The sequence below is a fragment of the Notamacropus eugenii genome, chromosome 3 (genome assembly GCF_028372415.1).
Source record: "Notamacropus eugenii isolate mMacEug1 chromosome 3, mMacEug1.pri_v2, whole genome shotgun sequence".
Lineage (NCBI taxonomy): Eukaryota > Metazoa > Chordata > Mammalia > Diprotodontia > Macropodidae > Notamacropus > Notamacropus eugenii.
In genome coordinates, this window is record NC_092874.1 from 67571138 (window position 1) to 67590641 (window position 19504).

General features: G+C 38.3%; 1 protein-coding gene and 1 long non-coding RNA gene across 12 annotated transcripts in view; both read right to left on the reverse strand.

Moving 5' to 3' along the window:
• Positions 1 to 17997, reverse strand: part of LOC140532832 (uncharacterized) — a 35904-nt gene extending 17907 nt beyond the window's left edge. Inside the window, exon 1 of the long non-coding RNA XR_011976693.1 lies at positions 122 to 17997. This is a non-coding gene — a long non-coding RNA (uncharacterized lncRNA). The remainder of the gene's footprint in view (positions 1 to 121) is intronic.
• ABI1 (abl interactor 1) overlaps positions 1 to 19504 on the reverse strand; it is a 106816-nt gene extending 87312 nt beyond the window's left edge. For 8 of the 11 annotated variants that reach the window (XM_072651782.1, XM_072651780.1, XM_072651777.1 and 5 more), the window contains exon 1: positions 18755 to 19087. In XM_072651782.1, the coding sequence (XP_072507883.1) occupies positions 18755 to 18871 (117 nt within the window). In that variant the 5' untranslated portion in view covers positions 18872 to 19087. Of the gene's footprint in view, positions 1 to 18754 lie in introns of all 11 variants that reach the window. The other 3 variants (XM_072651781.1, XM_072651776.1, XM_072651774.1) reach the window with 1 other exon arrangement.

Consider the following 19504-nt stretch of genomic DNA (forward strand, 5'->3'; position numbering starts at 1 on the left):
TTTGTAAGGATCAAATGAGATGTTATTATTAGGCTATTTAATTATTTAAATCATTAATGGAAAGTGTTTTCAGTTCAATGCTCACATAAGACTTCTTATGAAAAAAATCAGCACAACCTACCAAATCTAATAGAATACTGCAAAAGCAGCTCTCGGAGGAAGCTTTATGTCTTTGAATGCCTACATGAATAAAATAGAGAAAGAGGAGATCAATGAATTGGGCATGCAGCTGAAAAAGCTCAAAAAGGAACAAACTGAAAATCCCCAAGTAAATACCAAATTAGAAATACTGAAAACCAAAGGAGAAATTAATAAAATTGAAATTAAGAAAACCATTGAACTAATAAATAAAACTAAGAGTTGGTTTTATGAAAAAACCAATAAAATTGATAAACTTTTGGTCAATTTGATTAAAAAGAAAACCAAATCACCAACATCAAAAATGAAAAAGGTAAAATCACCTCCAATGAGGAAATTAAAACAATAATTAGAAATTACTTTGCCGAACTTCACACCCATAAATTCAACAATCTAAATGAGATGGATGACTATTTTAAAAAATATAAATTGCCCAGATTAACATAAGAGCAAGTTGAATACTTAACCCTATCTCAGAAAAAGAAATTGAACAAGTCACCAACGAACTCTCTAGGAAAAAATCTACAGGGCAGGATGGATTTACAAGTGAATTCTATCAAACATTTAAATAACAGTTAATTCCAATACGATATAGACTATTCGGGAAAAACTGGGAAAGGAGTCCTCCCAAATTCTTTTTATGATACAAATATGGTTTTGATACCTAAACCAGGAAGAGCCAAAACAGAAAGAAAATTATACACCAATTTCTCTAATGAATATAGATGCAAAAATTTTAAATAAGATTTTAGCAAAAAGAATACAGCAACTTATCACAAGAATGACACACTATGATCAGGTAGAATTTATACAAGGAATGCAGGACTGGTTCAAAATTAGGAAAACTATTAGCATCACTGATCATATCAACAACAAAACTAATAGAAACCACATGATTATCACAGCAGATTGCAGAAAAGGCTTTTCACAAAATACAACACCCATTTCTACTGAAAACACTGGCGAGCATAGGAATAAATGGAACTTTCCATAAAATAATAAGCAGTATCTACCAAAAATCTTCAGCAAACATATGCAAGGAAGAAAATCAGCAGTTAGTTGTCTTCTGGTAGTTTCAGGAAAGGCTGGAAATAACAAATAATGTCAAAAGAAAAGTAGCTCCCAGACAGAAAAAGAGAGAAGTAGGAAAACTTCTGAAACACCTAAAAGACAAAAGAAATTGTTTGTTAATTCACTCTGTTCTACTTTATTAAATGTCATGGTTTCTACATAAGATATTACTCCAAATTTGGTTTATTTTTGTTAATGGTATAATTTAAACAAAATAGAAATTTACATATTATATTGATATTTTCCTCCCATTTATTCTTTTCTTAATCCTCTCACCATCACTCTTCTAGCCCCTGGCCCACCTCTACCACCATCCCCCACCCCCCAAAAAGAAACCTCTGACAGAAGTTTCAAAAAGAGAGTAATACTCTAGGAGGCGAGTGAAGAAAGGATTAAGGAGTTACATAAGCATAGCTAAATTCCTACCGCAGAGGTCTACAGCATGAATTACGGATAAAGAAGAAGGATAAATAGCTATCCATATCAAGTAAAACTGCCTAACTAGTGAGATAAAGAAAAAAGAACATAGGAAATGGTAATGTGGAAAGGATATCTGGTAGTTTTTACTTTTTGCTTCTCCATTTATTTCATGAAACCCTGCCAAAGATTCCAGCTTCATTTCTGGCAATCTCTGATTGTTTTTGCTGATAAAGTTAAAATACATAAAGAGCTGAATATAATAGCATATTTAGAATCAGGATACAAAGAATGTGCAACCAGGATTTTGCTTTATGATCATCACCAAGAAAATACTACTTCTATAAAGGCCTTGGATATCCACTTCCTAACCTTTGGAAATCAAGAAGGTCCCCTGAAAAACTCCTCCTCTCCCAAATTCCACTACAGTGTTGTGAACCACACTATTAAAAAAAAAAAAATTAGAACAAAGAACATACTCATTCACTTGCCCAAAGAACCTAAAAGATTAATATAAAGATTAGTACTTTCATGCAAAATACACAAATCACATTTGACATATATCTAAGCAAAAATCCTAAAAAAAAAACCCTATCTTGCTACTGAAACTCCCTCCTGGGTGACAAAAATCTAAACAGTCTTCTCCATCCATTTTTGACAAAAATCAGTGTTTGATTTTTAACACCAAACCTGCCTTGGAAACAATCCCTCTTAAACCAAACCCCTGTCACAAAGGAAAAACATTTTCAGCCTAGATCCAAACTGTACCTGTTAGAAGACAGTGTTTTTAAAGGTGTCAAACCATTTAAAATTTAGACAAAACATCAGGAGTATTTCAGGAATCTAAGTGTACCACTGGTGAACAACTACAGGCAGCTTACCACTCAAGACTGAGTCCCAGTCTCCAACCTACTTCTCTGCCAATCAATGATTGCTGGAGGAGTAAAAGCCAAAAAACTGTTAGTAGCCAACTCTGAATTCAGAACTAGAAGGGAGAAGAGTCATAGACTAATTTCTGTGATTCTAAACTACCTTCTTCAGGGACAAGTCTACAGAAGTATGGAATAAGAGCAAGTAAAAAAGGTTTATTCCCCCCTTCTCTGTCTTTGAGGCCACAAAGACCAATCCAACCAACAAACAGGCCTTGCTCTCCCTTAAGCATCTAATGGAAGTGAGAGGGTGGGCAGACAAATTAACAGAGAACTATGATATAAGAGAGAGTCAGATAAGTACAAGAGGTACAAGAGCAGAATGCTATAAAAAATGTTATTAAAGATCATAGGTGAAAAATGGCAGACACAGCTTCATGAAAGAGGAGAAGGCATTGAAGTTGGGCCTTGAAGAAAAGAGGGACATTACACAGAAATGCACAGGAGGGGAAGAGTCCATTTTGGCCATGGGGTGGGAGGGTCAGTGCAAACAAGAGTTGAGATGAGAGAGGAATGACATGTAGTATAAATGATGAGGAATAGTCTGAGATAAAATTAGAAAGTTAAGTTGGAGCCAAGATTCAAATACAAAGATGACTGGAGCTTTTTACTTTACTCAGCAGGAAATAGGGGAGAAACATTTTCTGTTTTGAAAGAGGAGAATGACACATTTCTCAACTGGAACAGCAATGCCAATTAGGAGAATATTACAGTTGTCTAGAAAAACCTAAGATCTTCTCTATGATAGTTAAAATAGCTGAAAAGAAGAGCGTCAGCTGAGATACTGCTAGAATCAACAGAACTTGGCAACTGATTGGCTGTATGGGGTGAGGGAAATGGAAGAGTTAACCACAGCTTTAAGATTAAGCAGAGATGACAAAGAAAGATGATGAAAGCATAAACAAAAAAGAGAAAGGAGGAGAAGGGCTAGTGGGGAAAATGAGAGATGATTAATTGAGTTTTAAACACTATGATGAATGCCCAAGTAGAAATAGCCAACAGATACTTGAAATAACAGACTAAAGTTCTGGGGTGAGGAGAGACATAAAGATACTGATTTGGGAATCACCTACATAATGCTAATAAATGAGTAAATTAAATTACCAAAGGGGACATTATAGAGAAGGAAGTTAAAGTCTGAGGCAGATGTACTAGTTCATTTTGCTGGATAAGGGAGAGAAAAGAAATATATTCAGAAATGTGTATAATTTTTAAAATGTTATCAATATAAGTAAAATTTTAAGAACAAAAAAAAAAGCCTGAGACAGAATCTTTGGAAACACCCTACATTTTAGAGCTGAGAGGAGAATGAGAAGCTAACAAAAACAAAGAAGTAGTAGTTACCGAAATAGGAGAACCACAAAATAAATGTTACAAAGGCCAAGGGAGAAGTTAGATTCTACAAGAAGTGGTCCATTATATCAAATGCTGCAGAAAGGTTGGAAGAGAATAAGGAAAGAAAGAAGTGAGGTTGACTTAGCAATGAGAAGCTCACTGGGGATGTCACTCATGATAGTGGAAGAAGCAAGATTACAGGGGTTAGGGAGCAAATCATGTATTTGAGGGGTGGGAGCAAATTACAGTTGAGGGCCGAACCCTCACTCGCACCTTCTCAGCTAAGAAGATTTTTTTATGAATACATCACAACTTTGCTTACAAATGTAAAAATCATTTCTTAGTTCCAGGCAACCTACAAAAATAGATGGTGGGACCCCAGGTATAGACCAAAGGTATCAAACTGGAAGTCAGCAAAATTTCTGGGTGTGACTCAAATCAGATTAAAATGTAATTGGGAAATATTTAACAAAATAAATATGAATAGAATAAAATATAGATGATGTTAACTTGCGGTTTTCTAAGTCAACATGAGACTCACAGGGATGCCTTTGGACTTGAGTTTCACACCAGGGCTATAGACTATACTTTCTAAGATTTCCATGATGCAGGAAAGCAATAGGGCAATAGCTTGAAGTGTTAAGAGGGTCAAGGGAGGGCTTTTTTAGGGTAGAAGAGAGGGAATTAGCCTAGTAGAGAAGGAAAGGATCAGAAATTAATGGAACAAATTCTTCTGTTTGTCTCTAATTTGTCCCTTTTTATTTTCCATGAACCCAACATATTCACAAAGTTCTAATTGTTTTTCCTTTGCAACTTCACATCTATTTCATTTTTTTCCAGTCCCACTTCCCAGAACCACAACTGAGGTCCTTACAACATCCTAGATTCAATCTAACTGATCTTCTTTGTCTCCAAGTTAAACTGAACTCTAAATCACCCAACACATGACTCTCAAAATAACCTGCCTCAAATTATTTTTTCCATGTCACCTTGCTCCCCTCAAGAACTATATATGCTACAGCTCGCCTGATTTGTCTTCTGCTACTCTCCACTATAAAGTCTCTGCTGTGGCCAAACTGACTGATGCATTCAGTGCAACATACACACAGACAGATACACACAGACACACACCACCTTTTACCCAAGCTTTTGGTTCCATCTGCTTGAAATACTGACCAACTCCTACTTTCCATCTAACTAGATCTCCATCCTTCAAGACAGAATTCAAATCCTAAAATTCAAAAAATATTCTGAAACTCTAAAAAATATTTATTAAACACCTACAACGTGCCAGGCAAAAGCACTGTATATGTTAAAGCACAAAAATACTCCTTGCCCTGAAGGGGCTTACAAATTCCTTTGGGCCAAATAGAAAAGAATGACAAAGTATCAGGAAAGACTTCACAAAGTTGTTGGTACCTGAACTGAGCTTCCTCCAAAGGAAGATAACTATTCTAATATACAGATATGGAAAGGAAATGCATTATAGCCAGGCTATTCACTACAATACACAAAAACTGATGATGAAATCTCAAGTTTGGAAAACAACTAGTAGCCCAGTTTTGCTGGAACATGTAAGTAAGTGATTGAAGGGGAATAATATGAAATAAGACTAGAAAGGTAGGTTGCAGTCAAAATTATGAGGTGACTTAAAAGCCAAGCTAAAAGTGGCTATTATCCTAGAGAAAATGGGGAGTGACTAAAGGAAGTATTCTTCTCTTTTTTTGTTTCATGGACTCCCTGCTGACAGTCTGATAAGGCCTATGAATGCCTTCTCAGAATAGTACTTTCAAATGAATAAAAACAAAATATATAAGATTACAAAAGAAACTAAACATAGAAAGAGAATTATCAATTTTTTTTTTAAAGTAACCAAGTTCACCAAGTTTTTAAACATGGACTGCCATGGTGTAACCTGTGTGCCATCACTGTTGTTGAATTCTTCCTTAATGATTTTGCTCTTTACCATTTACTGTGTTTACATCTTGTCTCCCCAAACTAGACTATTAACCATTTACAGTCCCCACAATCTAGAGCAAAATCTAGGGACTTTCACCTGGTCCTCCAGTGGCCACTTCTCACACCTTATCTTCCAAAACCTTACACTGTTCAATTCCCACACAATTTCAATGCAAGTAAATTCATCCATACTCCTCAAACCCTAGCCTCCCCTCAGAGTAGTCATTTACTTTTGCTGCAAATTATTTTCCTCCTAATCTTTCACAATAAATCTTCGCCCATTCTAGCAAATGAGGAAAAAGAACAGCAACAAATGAGAAATAGATCAAAACTGGGAAATTCCTTCTGGAATTTATCACCTTACAAAGTAAAAAATCAATAGACTCATTTGGCCTTATGAGTTATTAAAAAATAAAGGACTGTAGAGGTGACATTTTCAAATATGCCAACTACTTAACTTCCATTTGCTTATATTATTAAGTACTGTATTGTTAATGTATTTTTGTATAATGGAAAGATCTTTCCCAACCATTAAGAGGCCCATGTGACCTGCTTGAGTCACAAGGAAGACCGAGTCACATGAGTCTACGGTGGGAGGAACTTGCCTAAGGGGAAAGAGCAGGAAAGTGAAGCAGAGCTGAGAGGAAGCAGGCCAGAGCTGTGAGGGGCCCTAGCAGGGGAAAGGCTTGGGGTTAATGGTGCCCCCTACATTGCCATTTTTGTAGATTTCTTTGTTGCTACGATGGACTTGGCTTTCTGGTATTTAAAAAAATGTTTTGGTTCTGTCTTCCATGTGGTGAGTATAATATTTTGTGATTCAGAAGCCTGCATATGCATAGCTGCCTGCTGTTAATATAGCATTGGTGCTACAAAAGTACCTATTAAAAGATCTTATTTTTAAGGCTTCAGTTCAAAAAAGTGTTTATAGTGTATCAGTCAACCAGCAACACTCTGTACCAGGCATTTTCCAGAGAACTAGGGCTAGAAAGGTAAAAAATAGAATCTGCCCTCAAGGAGCTTACAGTCTAATGGGAGAGAGACAACTTGCAAACAACTGTAGCCAAATCAGATATTGACAGAATAAGTTGGAGATAAGGGACAGAGGAAAGCTTTTACCACTATGGCAGGGTCAGGAAAGGCTTCTAGTAGAAGATGGAGCTTTAGCTAAGACTTGAGGAAAGTGAGGAAAGCCAGTAGAGAGAAAGTTTTCACTACTGGAGGAGACCCAGGGAATACTCTCAGTCTGGAGATGAGTATGATGGGCAATGAACAGCAAGGAGACCAGTATCACCGGGCTGCAGAATACACAGGGAATTTAAGGTGAAGGAAGACTGAAAGGTAAGAAAGGGAAGCTAGGTTATGGAGGATTTTAAAAACCAAACAGCTTTTTATGGTTGATCCTAGAGGCAATAGGTAGCCACCAGAGTTGATTAAATGGGAGAGTGACATGTTTAGAATCAAGATTTCCAAGTTAAACAGTTGACATAAGGTGTCTCCCTGAATGTAAAGTATTTATTTGCCTAAAAGGGTCAGGGTCTCCCAATGCATCCTGGGTCATCTCAAGTCGTAATAATGAATATCAGGCCCCTACACCCAGATGGCTCAGGCAGAGAAAGTAAGACTGGTGACCTTGCACAGCTCTTCCTCATTCAAATCAGTTATGTCATCATTCCCTGATGTCATGATCCTCTTCAAGAATGAAGGACAAACACACACAACATGTAATCATTACATGATGTTTTCCCTACTTCTAAAGAAAGCTTGATTCCACTCTAACAGAACTTAAAAGAAATACCTTGTGAATTATTTCTTTTTCTTCAGCAACAGCGAATCCCTTGAACATAAATACTGTTGAGGAGAGAGATGGGAGAGCTGATTCAAATTTAAAGAATTCACTTAGACCTTTTCATTAGCCAAAGGGAGCTTTATTGATGCAAAAGCAGCAGGCCCGAGATCGAGCAAGGGGCTAAACAAAAAGTAGTGATATAGGAAAAGGATCAAACTTATATAGGATGACTTTAGAGTTTCTTTATGAGGGTTGGAGAGGTAAGTCTTGCAAGATAAAGAAGTCTTGCACGATAAAGACACAGGAGGAGGACTGAATGACACAAGATAAGGGAGACAAAGAAATCTCATTCCCCAGGATGGGGGAGGAGAGAAGACAAGGAATTTTACGGTCCAGGATAAGGGGAGGGTTTGTGGTAAGGGGAGACTTTAGGGTGCCTTCAAGTTAGAAAATAAACCAGGTGCTTCACAAAGTCAATCCTTAATATTATTTTTAACTCTTAGGGCACTGTTTGTATCCACATCAGTATTTTAGTCTTCCTCCTACCTACATTTCCTCCAAAGTGTTCCATTTCCCTATCTGAGTTTCCAAGTGCTGAGTTTGGAACCCGAGTATCTGATTTGGAAGCCTAGCCCTTCCACCTACCTAACAACTTTGTAGCCTTGAACACGTTACTTAACCTCTCCAGCAACAAATTTCCTCATCTATAAAATGAGAGAGTTGGACTTAAGTGACCTCCAAGTTCCCTTCCAGCTCTAAATTTCTGAATCTATGATTCTAAATTTCAGTAACTTATACAATTACACAAGTAGGTTGTAATTCCTGATCCAGACTGTAAATTCCTAGATGGCAGTACTCATTTACATTTCTTATTTGCCATAGTTCTTTTTTACTGCTTAACTATTTAAATTTAACAGATATCTGTAGTACTCATGATAATTTAAAGAACTGAGAGCCACAGACTATTGCAATAGCAAGAAGCTTCAGGGAAGAGGATCCTGAATGACTAACTCTCCAGTATTATATTCAATCTATTACAATACAAGAGCACCCTTAGAAAGAAATCTATGTATGTATTCTCATAGCAAAATGTCTCTTCTAGATTTGTGGTTCACACTTGCGTCCCAGACAATTTTGTCAAGGAACTTGCAAAAATGAATTATGAGGCAGTGAACAGAATAAAAAAATCTTTCTCTAAAAGAACTGCAATGTTGAAGCAAGGGTTCTTTTTTTATGCAAATATGAACAAAGCAAGACTTTCAAGATCACCATTGACAGTTTCCTCCACTACTCAGCAATTAAAACTAATTATTAATTCTGCAGTTTAATGGCATAGCAGAACGTAAAAGGTTTTTCAACCTACAACTAACTTAGTAGCAAGAAGCTAACCAGATTCATCCTTAATAAAAATTAATCTGATTCTACTGTCGACAGAAAGAACATATGAGGGGCAGGGTAGAAGACTAAAAAGAAAATACGGACTAAAAATGACAAAGAAGAGCTTTTGGAAGGAGATCCCTGCCATCACTTCTTTTGATTTCTCTAAAAAAGGAAAAAATTTGTCACATGATTAAAGACACTTGCTGGAAAAAGAAGCTGTGGGTCTCATGGGAATTCGCCTTCTTCGTCTTTCCTCCCCTCCCTAATTTGGGATCTACTCTACCATATAATCAGTAGAAGATTCTAAGTACAGTCAATGAATTACTAAAATCTTTTAGTAGATTAAACTGGGAGGAGGAAACAAATATATGAACATATTTGCTTAATGGTTTCCATATTAACACTAATAAGATTCTTACTCAAAAAAACTTACCATTCACAAACCAAAACTATCATTTGGTAAAAAGTTAGTGTCCTAAGTAATATACATGCAAAGCCAATCATATGAGCCAATTCACCAACCAAAACAATTACCATACAGTAGTGCTTAAGAGAATTCCTATACATGCAGTTTTCAAGTTTTAACAAGAATTACCCAAAGGACTTCAGGCTTACGCTCAATATACTCTGCTGTACACTAACACATACTCAGCAATGTTATTTAAAATACAGGCACCCATTACCACAAATCAAAGCCGTTAAATCTACCAGGTCAATAATCCATACTAAAAATACTAGTTCAAGGATTAAAAAAAGAAAACAAATCTAAAAAAAACTTCTTATGTGCTTCAACACATTCTATCTCATGCCAATGTAGCCTCACAAGATTAACTGGTTTTGGTTTGTTTGTTTGGTTTTTTTTTTGGAGCTATAAATTTTGGATGTCTTCAAATGCCCTGATCTTTTAAGAAAAAATAAAGAAAAACCGACAAATTCTATTTAAATTGCTTCCTGATAACCTACTTTAAATTAAATTCATAATTAAAGTAACTTGGAATTTACTTTTTAGAAAAATGAGATTGGCAACAAATTACTAGAGGACAAGTGGGGGGGAGATAAATGCAAATAAAAGCAGCATATATTTTTAGAATACATTATAGAATTGAAAGTTGGAGATTAGATCTACTCAATACCAACAACATATAATACTGATGAGTTTCTGTGAGCATAGTTTCAATAAGTTCTAACAGTTAACAGCAGAACCAAGTAGTTTTGTCTATGAAAAACATACATTTTCTGTAATAAAAGAGGAACCCTCTAATTTCCTCTTATGTTGTAAATAAGAGTTCTCAAAAAATGCTTAACTCTTGCCCTTTTATAGAAGCCAGTTAATGGTGAGGTAAGTACAATTTCATCATAATAGGCCACTTAAAAGTTTTCTTAAAAACAATCTCACTATCATATGTATATTTTCAGAACTCTGATACTTTGATGGAAAACTTTTAAAAAATTTATTCATGATCAAAAATTGACTCCAGTCAAAAACTAAAGATTATCATTTTTAAGTATTTCAAGACACTGCATCACCAATTTAATATTTGGAATGATTTTAATTACTAGATGATGTCCGTCTCCTAGAAAAAAATCTTAACAGTTTTTCAGCCTTATCACGTTTAGATCATACTTATCACCTAGAAAGAAACAGTTTGGGTTTTGCAAACAGTATACCAAAATACTTCAATAGAAGAATGACAAAAAGACAAATGAAATTCCGCATATCAAACCCTCTTTTTTTATTAATTTACATTGAAAATCCAGAGGTTTTTCCTAATTCCTGACTACTTCTCTCATTACAGTATCAGAATATCAAAATTCTCTAGTTGAAATTTTAGTTATGAAAATACTAAATTACAATAATAGACTTAGAGTTGGAAGGGAGTTCTTAAGCTGGAGTCCATGAACTTTTTATTTTGATAACTACATTTCAATATAATTAGTTTCCTTTATAAAAATCCTACGTACTTTATGTATTTCTGAGAAGGTGCTCATCCATGAAATTCCCAAGACTGCCAAAGGGGTCCATGACACCAAAAAATGCTAAAAAGCCCTGGTCAGTGGTTGGGAGGGACCTCAAGGGACCTTAGTGAGTCCATCTGATGCAATTTATTCATTTTTCAGATGAGGAAATTTAAAGCCTAGGGACATTAAGTTATTTTCCTAAAGTCACACAGGCAGGAAGTAGGAAAGGCAGGATTTGAACCCACACCCTCTGACTCCAAATCCAGTGCTCTTCATACTAAATCATCCTGCATCTAAAGGAGGTGTATTTTAGCCCTATGACAAGAAGACAGGAGGTACATTAACTGCAGTCTACTCTAATCAACTTAAATAACTCCATATGAACAGAGAAGACTAGATTTTTACATTCTGCTGCCACCCACTTAACAAGAGATATGTTAACACCTCAACATGTCCTTCCAGGAGTTGAAAGGGAATGAAGACATGAGGACAGAGTAAAAGTAAATCTAACAGCATCACCATGATTTAGTAATTCTGAGTCTGATGTCCTCCATCCAATGAAAGCTTGGGAGGTTCCCTGTCCCACAGGCCATGAATGACCTCATTCACCTCACTTGGGTGAGGAGCTTGAATAGATTCTGTCCAGGCAGTGCAGTCATGGTCATTAGAAACTCACAGACTCCCTCAATCTTCCCTTTCCACTCAAAGTTAGATGTAATCCCAGAGATTAAACAGGTAGACACTTCACAAGTCTGATGTCTTTAGTGATCTCATGGGGCAGATAACAAAAGCAGCAGAAACCAACAGGAGGACATCAAATTCAATGAAGGCATTCCGGGACCCAGGGTACTCCACAAATTAAGAGGCAAGGGGCCCACTGCTGCCCAAGAGAAAGTGTTCCAATGAAACAGGGTGCTGGAAAGAGTGCTGGATTGCAGTCCCTGCTCTACAGCAAGTCACTTCACTTCTTCTGCACTCACTTTTCTCATCTATAAAATGAGGGGTTTTAATTAAATGACCTCTATAGCTTCTTCCAGCTCTAAATCCATGACCCTATTTTTTACTGCTCGGAAAATTCTTCACTCTCCCATTCAAAAACAAATACTACACTAGCCTATTAACACAATAAAGGACTCACTGAAGTTCAAATATGTTTAGTATTATACTTTCTTAAAATTCAATAGGTTATCCAATCAATATCAATTTTGATATGTAACAAACTTCTGTTTGGCAATTTTCTTCATGAATATCACTGTTAGTATACAGTCAATTTCTGCTAAAGAAAATTAATATTATTTTATTCTACATTAGGAAGACATAAGGATGAACCAGAGTTAAAAAGACTCTGGCTTTGGTAACATACCATCAATGGTACTGACAAGTCTGTCTCCTTAATTAACAGGAGACGTACTGTTTAAACCTCTAAGAAAGTTCCCTTCTCCAAAAAAAATTCGCTACTATTTTTTCTGGTCAATCAGTACCCTTCCTATAAGTAGCCTGAGATCAACAACAATGTGTATCCTATACCAAATGAAGCCACACATTCCTTTGTATACTGTCATATACCTTGAGTGTACTGAAAACTATTTCATTCAATGTAACGAGTCCCTGATGAGAGCAAGGCAATGAGAGGCGCAAAGTGCTAATAAGGTTTATTTTTTTCTTTCTGCTCAAAGCATACCAACCAACACTGCAAAAAGAAAAATTCCAATAAGTTTATTTTCTTTACCAAAACCTCAAAAGTGCCCCTAAATTACGGTTTAACTTGTTCCTATTTTTACCTCTACTTCTCCCATCAGCAGTATTTTACATACTTTACTGGAAGATATTTGCATATTCTTCTTGACACCCCTTCCTTCTCTTTTTCTTCATGTAGTAAGGTTCTTTCCTTCTGGACACATCTTAGACTTTTAACTCATAAATGTCTAATATTGTCTAAAATTTCACTAAAGTTATAAAGGAGGGTTTCTTCAAAGTCAGATCACAGCACAAATGACACATGAAAGAATCATTTTCCACTCCAAGAAGCCTTGGCATATTCTGGAGATTAAATCAACTGAGAAAAGCATGAGAAAATATGATTTAAATGTTCTCATGATTATGAGAATCTTAGTAATTATTTTTAAAAAAGATTCTCACCAAAAGGATGACATAAAATCCTACAGCAGAGCCAAGATTATTCAGAAAAATGCTAAAAAAAAATAATAATAATAATAATAAAATCTAACTATAATTAAAACTTTAAAAAATTTAAATACACTTCAGGTTCAAAGAAAAAGATACTTATTTCTAGATTCAATACAAATTTCAACTATCCTGCTGTCAAATGAAATGTCAGTTATTTGACTGGGCATAGGAGACTACCATTTATGAAAACATAAGATTCACCACATTAGACCAGATCCATGATCTACCCAATCTTACAATCTGTCTGACAATCACCAAAAGATGTGCTGTCACCTTTAGCACTGACCTCAAAATTAGAAAAGATTCTGAAAGATTTTAGGTGAATTCAGAAATTCATTTGTGAATCAGTCACTCAAGAACAGAGTTAAACTTTTTTATTTATATGGCTAGTCTATTCCCCCTCTTTGGGTAAACAGTACAGTAGAAAAGAGTGGCTCTGGAATCAAAAAATCTGGGTTAGTATATTAGGCCCCCAAGCCTGCACTTCCTCATCTGTCCAATGAGCTGGTTGGAGTAGATGGCCTCAGAGATCCTATTATCTTAGAATAATGGATAACTTACACTACCAGTTGTGCAGAACAGAGAATCTAGTCTTGAGGTCAAATCTACCTCAGAAACTTTCTCTGTGAAATGTCCCTAAATTGCACAAGAAAACTCACATAATCCTTCTGGATCTCAGTTTACTTTTCTATAAATGAAAGGTCATTCCTACAGTAATCACCTAATAAAGTTAATGTAAAGCTTTCCAAACACTGAAATACAACATATGATTTCTTTTTTATTTGCCCCAAGGTACCTTTCAGGGATCTCCCTCTACTTTTCCAAAGTTCCTAAAATGGCACTTTACCTTCTGATATATCTAGCCCAGGGCTTCTTACCCTTTTTTTTTGCATCATGGACCCCTTTGGCAGTCTGGTGACAGACCTCTTCCCAGAATGATGTAATAAAACGAAATTCAAAGAATTACCAAAGAAATTAACTACATAGAAATATAGTCATCAAAATAGTTTTTTGAAAACAAGTTCATAGACCTCAGATTAAGAACCTTGGATCTAGTCCTTCAGGTGCACCATGTTTAAGATCAGAAATGCATATGCCATTATTCCATGGTTTTGAATAAAAGTAGGGCAATACTTACAAATATTTTCCCCATTGTTTCTTTATTGATGGAGTTGAGTATTTTATTAACCTCTAATCAATTCTTCTATAAAAGGTCTCTGATGCAAGCTGTGAACCAGAAATCAACCAGATGCCAAAGAAGTGAAGGACTCATATTAGGATGCTAATAGTGTCCAATGATAACTGCTACAGTTCAACATTCCACACGCTAAAACATGGTGTCACCTTTTGGTGGTACTTAAGTCACTTATTCAACACCTTTTTTATGTATAGCACTACTACAATGAAGGTAATACCAAGTTTAAATAAGCATTTGTGGAGTTTATTACACAAACCATAATACAGACTAATAATAAACAGTAAGGATACTAGCAAGTTGACCAACAAGTGCTGTGTAAGGGCGGGGGGGAGGGGAAAGGGGGGTCCATTCCAAGTATTAAGAATAGCACAAGAAAAGGCACAGAAACCATCAGGAAAACTGTGTAAGTTCTAATATGCTTCAAGTACAAACTCTGTTCCAATAGTTTGAATGGAAGGCAGCACATGAAGAAAGCTATAAAAGTAAGATGACATAATATCATGAAAGGTCCTGAATGAACTCAACATAGTTAGAAGTGTACTTGATAATTAACAGGGAGTCAAATAAGACTGGGAAGTTACAGGGCCAGGGCCAGATCTGTACCAAAGAAATATTAGTCCAGAAGTTGTGCGAGAGAGGGAGTGGGGAAGAAAGAAAGCAAAAGCAGTGAGACTTGTTGGGCTACAATAGTCCAGAGAAGTGGTCATAAATGCCTCAACTTGAGGGGTAGAAACAGAGAAAGCAGAGATATGAGCCATGATATATAAGTGGAGCTTAGTAAATGACTGGATGTGAGGGGGAGAAATGGGAAAGAAGCAAAGAGAACACTGGATCAATCAGACCAATTCAGCCAAAATGTATACTGTCAAATTCTTTTTCATCTCTATCACAGACTTTCCAACATACTTTAACTTCATTTTCTAGTAACCACTGTCCCAGCAACATGATTTCAGACACCCATTTCTCAGACAGCAGACAGTAAACTCCATGATACTTAGTTGCAGAGTTTATAAAGTCATATACATTCTTACAATTCAGACTGTGCAGCCATGTTTTCCCTACAATCATGACAGTCTATGAATTCACAGGACATAAAGTTTTAGAAAACATCTCTAAAAACTAATCTGCCCCACAAACATATGGGCATTTATTTGCTAGTAAGTCTAAATGAAGTGCACTAGAATCAGATTTTGGGAGTCAACAGGGACCTTAGAGAGAGCATCTAGTGCAAGACCTGTTCTAATTCCCAAATTCTTGACAAGTTGTCATTCTACTTCTGTTTTAAGACCTGAAATGAAAAGCTCAGGACAACACTAATCCATACCACTTTCTAACAGCTCTGTTAGAAATTCTTCCTCATACTTTACCAAAACATTTTGCCTTCCAATAACACCCATCCATTGGTTCTAATTCTCTTCTCAGGAGCCAAGCGGACCAAACCTATTCTTTTCTTTCAAGAGACAGCCCTTCAAATATTTGAAGGCCATAATGAATTCCCTAAATTCTCTTCTCCAGGCTAAATATGCCTGGTATGTTCAACATCACCCAATCTGTAAAAAAAGGTCAAACCTGCATTCAAGTCACCATGTAAAAAAACCATAAAGCTACTACTCAACTTCACCTCAGGAAATATAACGTTCCTTTCAAAAGATTATTATATAGCTGCACATCATCACTAACCCGTCCAGAGATATCTGTTCATATAGTGTATTGTTTCTTAGCACCAGAAAGTACCATGGGTCACAGAAATGTCATAAAAAAGGCTTAAAAAAAGTCTTCTCCAACCTTTAGGATAAATGCATGAAAGAACATGAATAAGAATCTCAAGCAGCCATAGCAATGACAAGAACAGCAGTGGTGATACCTTCCACCAATACCACATTCACTTTCTACCTACTTTGGAGGGCAAGGCACCTGGCACAAGCAAAGCTTGAAAGGTAAAGGACTATATATTCTGACAATCATTGTTATATGTACCTGTCATTATTTCAAAAATATTTTCCTATCTTTTTTAGTTTGAGGGTAAAATGTGTGTGTGTGTGTGTGTGTGTGTGTGTGTGTGTGTGTCTGTGTATTCAACTGATAAAATGAAAAAAGTTTTGAGAGTCACTAACAGGATTCTTAGCATTCTGGTTTTACTAGGGAGAGTAAGTAACATGAGGCAATTTATGTTAATAGAAGAGATTCCTGGTAGAGTTTAAACCGCTTCCAAGTTTTGCAATAGAAAAACAAAAAACAACTACACTGACAAAGAAAAAAATTGGACAGGTTAAAACATGTTACCACACCAAGTACCTGTTGTATTTCCCAACATATAAAATCAAATGGAACCTCCCTGTTTTGAAGGATCTATCAACAGCCGTTGAAAGTAGGCTTTTAGAAGATTCCGATAAGGTATTTTACGTTTTGACTTGTAAGATCCTTCCAATTTTCACCTGAATTTTCAAAGCTTGACTTTGGAACTTCAGTTCAGTATGTGCCTTTCATTTTGGTGAACTACAAAATTATTTCTTGGTCTGCAAAACTAACTTTTTTAAAAATCTATATTATCAGTGGATAAGAATAAGAGTCAATCATTTTTTTCTACAGTTATGGTATTAGCACAATGCTTAGCAGGTAGTTGAAGTGAACATGAAAATTAAGAAAGATTCTAAATATTCACAAAAGCAACCATTCATTTTCTTTACTTTTAAGGAGAAATAAAGTGGAGGAAATGCAAGCATTGGCAAGATAGCTACAAAAAAAGAGCTATTTCCAAAAATTGTCTCTATGCCTCCTTATTATTGAAGTAACCAGAACTTTCAAAAGCCCTTATCTGCCATGACTATCCAATATTAAGTGCCCATTACAGTTTGTCCATTATTTCCACACCCTAAACATTTACAGCTGAGTTGTGAGAAAGGCATTTCCATCTAAACTCAATTCAGGAAATAAAAATTCTCTAGACATTCTCAAGGTTTCATGATTTTATATTACACGACTTTTACATCATTAGAAAGGCTATACCAAATGTCTTAGTACAGTTCTGACTTTTGGGGCACCCTGCAAGTGTGGTATACGTATGAATATATGTAGGAATATCGGTATGTGGGTAGATAGATATATTTGTGTATATTTCCACATACATACATTTGAATGCAAATATGTTTATGTGTGTGTAGTTTTCTGCCTTGGAAACAATTTTTAATCATCCTAACCATCTATCTCAATTAGAAGTAAAAGAAAACTGTGGTCAGAAAACTGGGAACCCAACAGAAAGAAGAGGTTCTAAGTTATAGATAAATGCGGGAGTTTTAAGAACTTTTTTTAAATTTTTGACGGATAAGGGAGAAGGGCGGTCACTCAAGGCAGCTCTCCAGTAGTTAAAAATAATTCAAGACGAATAATTCTACCCGATCGCTCTAATCACCCTCCCGCACGAGAAGCCAAAGCCCAAGAGCGGAAGTGAAACTGTGGATGGGGGGTGGGGGGACCGGTCTGGAAACCCGCGAGTCCGCGGCCAAGCCCGGGGGTCAGGGGGTCCATTCACTTTCTTCCTCTCCAGAGCCCTCCCCCAAAGGGCCCTTCTCCCCAGCGAGGTGACTCAGGACAAATAAATAAAATAGAATACAAGGCACACCCTCTGGGGCTAGCTGACATAATCCACCCCCCTCCCTCCCCCCGCGCTTACCCCACCCTCTCTCCCCGACAGTCACACTCACACACACTCCAGAACACACATATACCTACAAGCACACACGTAACAGTCACACAAACATGAGTGCACATACATAATCTCACCCATGGTCACACATACATGGAGTCGCGCTCACATATACATACACACAATCATACACCCAAACACTCCAAATCACTCAGATACATACAATCACACACTTACAAGCACACACGTATATACTTACAATCACACACACACAAGCACATACACATATATACCCACAACCACAAACACACAATAACACACACACATACAAGCACATACACATATATACTCAATCACACACACACAGACGCTCCCCGCCCGCCCCCCGCCCGGCTCTTGGCCGCGCTGCCTCAGTTTCCCCGCTCCGTAGCCGGCTCCCTCCGGCCGAGGCTCATCGGGCGCGGGTGGCGGTGGTCGCCGCGGCCCCAGCGGCCGCAGCGGGAGCCCGGGCGCGCCAGGGGTGTCAGCGGGGCAGCCCGGCCGGCGGGCGGGCGCAGGGCGAGGCGGCGGCAGCGGGTCCCCTCCGGGCGCTCGCCCATTTTCTCGCTCTCCCCCTTCTCTTCCCACCCCAGCCCACTTCCTGTGGCGGAGCCCCGGCCGGGGGCGGCGGGCGGGCGGCGGTGCCTCTCCCCGGGGCGGGGGCCCGGCCCCGGGCGGGGGCCGCTCCTGACCCTCCCCTCCCCCCGCCTCACCTGTATGTAGTTGTTCTCACAGTAGTCCGCCACCCGGGTCAGGTTCTGGTAACTCTCGATCAGCGCCCTCTTGCCGGACGGGATCTCTTCCTCTAGCAGCATCTGCAGCTCTGCCATTTTCCACTCCTCCGCATCGCTTCCTCTCACGTCCAAGAGACAGCGAGCGGCGGCAGCGGCGCGGTGAAGTCCGGGAGTCCAAGCCTCTGAGCCCGGATACAAGCCGCCTACCCGCCCTCCCGCCTGGTATTGTGGGACATCACCTCCTCCTCTTCCTCCTCCTCACCCCCACCCGCTGCGGTCTCGTTCTCGCGATGCGCGAGCTTTCAGCTCCCCTTCCCCCCGCAACCCCCGCAGCTTCTGAACAGAGAGATTGGGTTTTCCCCTTTTGCATTGCCCTCTGGGAGTTGTAGTCTTCTCTCCCCACCACCCCACCCCGGGGGACTTTCCCGGGATGGCAACTGCGCAAGCGCGCGAGCTACCGGCGGGAGAGAGGGAAGGGAAGTGTGGAAGTAGCATGGTGGCATTATGTGCCGAGCCAGCCGAGAGGTCTGCCCTCCTGCCTGCCAGCAGGTGGCACCTGAGAGGGAGAGAGCCTGGCTTACTAGTAACCACCAGGTGTTTGTCAGCTACTGGAAAAATCCGAGCCGGGAGACGGGGATGGGTGTGCCTTGACCTTAACCGTGCCCTTCCTGTGGCCTCGGTGAAAGGTGGCCCGCCCTGCCCCCCAGGCCTCCCACACCGGCCGCGCCC